The sequence below is a fragment of the Chlorella variabilis genome, assembly GCF_000147415.1.
Source record: "Chlorella variabilis unplaced genomic scaffold CHLNCscaffold_12, whole genome shotgun sequence".
Classification (NCBI taxonomy): Eukaryota; Viridiplantae; Chlorophyta; class Trebouxiophyceae; order Chlorellales; family Chlorellaceae; genus Chlorella; species Chlorella variabilis.
The window spans coordinates 942439-946683 of NW_005435076.1; the positions used below are offsets into that span (position 1 = coordinate 942439).

Here is a 4245-nt window from a genome sequence, read left to right on the forward strand (position 1 = left end):
TGGGTGTGGCGGGGGCAGCTCAGGGCCCGGCTGCCCTTTGAACAAGGGAGAAAGGGCTGTTGAAAAAAAAAGGGAGAGGAGAGCAGAAGGGGGGCGCGACCCGCAGCAGGCGGCATTCCTTGCGCCGCAACAGGCAAAACACGGAAAGGGGTGGCTCCCTTAGCTGGCCCCGCACCTGCCGGCGTACAGCATCTGCTTATACTGGCGAGCCAGGTGGTCGGTGTTGTAGCGGTGGCCCGCCTTGCTGGCGCCCCACCGCATCTTGCCGCCCACGCCGCCGCCGGAGCCAAAGGTGCGCACAAAGGCAGAGGAGGAGGGCGCGCCGCCGCCGCCTATGCCGCCCGGCCCGCCGCCGCCGCGCCCGCGCCCGCGCCCCATCCCAAACCCGCGGCTGCCATCCATGCTGGGCTCGGCGGGGCCAAAACGCGTGGCGCCTGCGCCGGGGCCGCCGCCACGCCAGCTGTCGCCGCGGGGCGCGCCTGCAAGGCCGACAGCGAAGGGCGGGGTGGGCGGTGGGGAGTGTCAAATCTGTGTGAAAATCACTTCCAACCTTGGTTGAACCAAATCAGATGTGGCAAACGCCCGCCACACGTCGACAACAGGCCACCTTCCCACCATGCATGCCTGCGAGGCGACTGGTAACGGGCGCCCCCTGGCCACCCTGCACCCCGCCTGCTGCCCCACCCAGCACAAGCAAGCGGCAGGCCAGCGCACCTGGCGCCCCGCCGCCCCAGCGGTCGTTGTTGCGCCAGCTGCCGCCGCCGCCGCCCAGGCCGCCGCCGTCGTTGCCGGTGCGCCACTCCCCGCCCTCCCGCTCCCGCGGCTTCCAGCTGTCCACCTCAGCCACCCTGCCCCTGCCTCGCGACGGCACATCCGTCCAGGCAGGGTTCTGCGGCTCAGCATACTGCCTGCCGGCAGGCCCCGCAGCCTCGCCGCCCTCGACCCAGCGGGCGTTGTCCCGCCGCTGCACCGGCTCCCGCTCCTCCTCGCGCCAGCGGCTGCCGCCGATGCTGGTGTCGAAGCGCGAGGTGGCCAGCTTGGATGAGGAGTCGCTGCGGGTCGCGCTGCTGCGCCAGGGGCCCGTGGCAGCGGCACCCGCCGCCGCCGGCCGGCCCCCATCCTGCACAGCGGCGGCGGCGGCATGCTCATCAATGCGGCGTGGGCCAGGGGTGCCGCCAGCCTGCTGTGGTGCAGCCATGCGATGCCGGCAGGGCGTGGGGTGCATGTTGTTGATGGCCACTCACCACCCAGGCGCTCTGGGGCTTCAGCAGGGCCTCGGTCTCTTTGTTATTTCCTGCAAATCATCGTGTCCACACGGTTAGGCAGTGCAGCAGGCTCTCGGCTTGGCGGCAGGCCCCGATGTTGGCCACTCACCGCTGGCCATGGCGGCAGGTGGCGTGGGGTTGCAACCGTGTGTGTGGTTTCGCGCGTTTGGCGATCGGTCTAAGCGCCTCCAGAGGAGCGGGCCCTTGAGTTGGCGTGCTGCCTGCTGTGCGTTTGCCTGGTGGGATGCCGCAAATTGGGAAACAAAACATTCCTGCGCACCACACCGATCGAGAGATTGCCGGCACCGCCGCCCACCCAGCGATCATCCGCCTCGCATCAGTTGCCAGTCAACCTTTCGCTCGAGCCCACAGGGCAGCTGGTTGAGCGCAGCAGTGGGTGCTCGTACTGCGTTGTGCAGAGCAGCAGCCGCAGCAGAGCAGCGAGCCACTGCCGCCAGTGCGCGCTTCCTGCCGCCACCGCCTGCCGCCTGCCATGGCGCGGCCACAGCTCAACGCCGACATGGTAGGCCCGCCCGCTGCCTGCCTGTGCATCACTGCGTGTCTCGGGAGCGCTGCAGCGCCTGGGGTGCATCGCCCTGCAGCCAGCAGCCGGGCATCTCCCCCGGCTCCCGCCGCACACCCTGCCCTTCCGCGCCCCGCCCCCGGCCTGCAGGCCGCGCTGCGCAGCTACGTGCTGGCGGACTCGGGGGCGCAGAACCAGGCCGAGACCACGGTGCGCCTGGTGGTCACCCACAGCAACCTGCAGGCAAAGTTCATGGACATCCGCCTGGACCTGCACGTGAGAAATATGCGGGTGGTGGGTGGTGGGGGATGGCGTGATGGTGTGTATGTGTGTGTGTGAAGGATGGTGCGTGTGTGGCGGGTGGTGGGAGAGCAGGGGGGCATGTGGGCAGGAGGACGCACCTGCTGCTGCCCTGGTCGGCGGGCGTGCACGGGGCAGGGCGCAGCGGACAGGCTGGCAGGCGCAGCGCTTCCTGTCTTCTCGGGCGTTTGGCAGGGCATGTAGGCGTGCATGCACGGTTGGCTGCGGCCCCCAGTCCCCCTCCTGCTCCGCTCAGCGCACTCCTGCCATGCCACCCAGCCTCACGCCCTGCCCGGGACCCCCTCCCCCCCCACACAGATGACCATCGACGCCGTGAAGCGCAAGATGTGCTTCCACTGCGGCACGCCGCCCTCGGCACAGGCGCTGCAGCTCAAGGACGAGCGCGGGCGGGTGGTGGCGGCCCTGCAGGACGACTCCCGCAAGCTGGGCTTCTACTCTCCCCGCGACGGCTTCATCCTGCACATCGTCGACACAGATCCCACATCCATCTCGGGTGGGGAGGGGCAGGGGCGGGGGCGGTGGGGCGGGCGCAGGCCCGGCAGGCAGGTTTGGACTGCCATTTGCCATCTCACATCGGCGTTGCCCCGCCTGCCTGCTTGCCTGCCTGCCTGCCTGCCTGCCTGCAGCCAACGGGTGGCTGGAGGATGTGAGCAAGGTGGAGAAGTATGTGATGAGCGATGAGGCGTATGCGGAGCGGGACAACACGTACCGCAAGTGAGGGACTGTTTAGCCTCACTTCATAACCCAGGGCTAAAACTAAAATCAGATGGAGAGCTAGCCCCTTGTGCTGCTGCTTGCATGCGTCCAATCCCCCACCGATCCGCCACTCGATGCCGCTGCAGGTACAAGGAGGCGCGGCTGGCGGCTGACCCCACCTGGACGCTGCAAAAGGAGATGGCGGCACGCAAGACGGCGTCAGCAGGGGTGAGTCAATGCCCAGTGCCTGTGCTGGGCTGCGCATGGGCCTTGGGCCTGTTGCACGGCAGGCAGCGTGCATGCTGTGTGGGGCAGGCGTGACTCTTGCCAGCTGCAGCCGAACTGCTGGCTGCTGCTGCCCTCTGCCCTCACGCCCACCCACCTCACCCCTCCCGCCCTGTAGTTGCCGCAAGCGGGGCCGCCTGCTCAGCAGCAGCAGGCATTGGATGAGCAGCACCAGGCGGCCGAGGCGGCGGCCATCCAGGTCGGCAGCCGGTGCGAGGTGGACGGCGGCAAGCGTGGCACGGTGCATTATGTGGGGCACGTGGAGGGCCTGCCGCTGGGACACTGGGTGGGCGTGCAGGTGGGTGGCATCTGGAAAGGGCGCTGCCGGCACCGCCTACTCCCCTCTTGGCTGCTGGCGCCACTGCTCGCAGCGCCAACTGCAGGAACAGCATGCACCCCATAGCCCTCGCTTCCGGTACAGCCTACGCCCCTCTCGTCTGGCTGCCACCCACCCCTGCCGCATGCCGCATGCCTCTGCAGTACGACGAGCCGGTGGGCAAGAACGACGGCAGCATCAAGGGCAGGCGCTACTTTGAGTGCAGCCCCGGCTACGGCGGCTTTGTGCGCCCCTGCCTGGTGCGTACCGGCGACTTCCCTCCCTTTGACGAAGACTTCAGCTTTGACAGCGGGGACGAGCTGTGAGGCTGGGAAGCACACGTGGATGGCAGGGAAGTGGAGCAGGCGCCAACCCAGGTCCTGAGTGTTGTTGCCAGTTTGCTTGTTGCTTGTGTGGGCTTAAAGTCTGGTAAAGCAAGAACTAGCTTGCAACATAGACTCCCCGCCGAAACGGGACGGGAACCGGGCGAAAGCAGAGAAAGCAATAAAAACAGGGGTGGAGCAAGGCGACATGCAACGCAAGCAGCTGACAGGGCACGCATCGAAACGTGTGTATGACTGGCAAAGTGGCATGGCGCATTGGGGAGAAACGCAACGGTACGGGAGCATGGGCTGGCCAAACGGCAGTGCGGAACGCTAGGTCACTAGAAAAGCAGGGAAAGGCGCACTATGTATGCAATGAGGGCAGCCCCGGCTCGGGGCCGTTGAGAAAGCAGTGGGCGGGAGGGGGGAGGCCCCGGTGTGGGCGGGCCCCATCGAGGGGGGATGGGGCGCGCAAGCGGCCAGATGGGGCGGGGCGCGGGCGGCAGTAGAGTCCCT

The 4245-nt window shown here is 68.0% G+C and overlaps 1 protein-coding gene across 1 annotated transcript; it reads left to right on the plus strand.

Annotated features, from left to right (window-relative positions):
- Window positions 1-1959: 1959 nt before the first annotated feature.
- On the plus strand, window positions 1960-3702 carry CHLNCDRAFT_17401 (hypothetical protein; the record flags this gene model as incomplete). Its single annotated transcript, XM_005846891.1, has 6 exons — window positions 1960-2064; window positions 2407-2602; window positions 2736-2823; window positions 2952-3033; window positions 3275-3388; window positions 3571-3702. Coding segments are annotated over 6 exons (717 nt in total), but the record flags the coding sequence as incomplete, so codon positions are not given.
- Window positions 3703-4245: the final 543 nt, after the last annotated feature.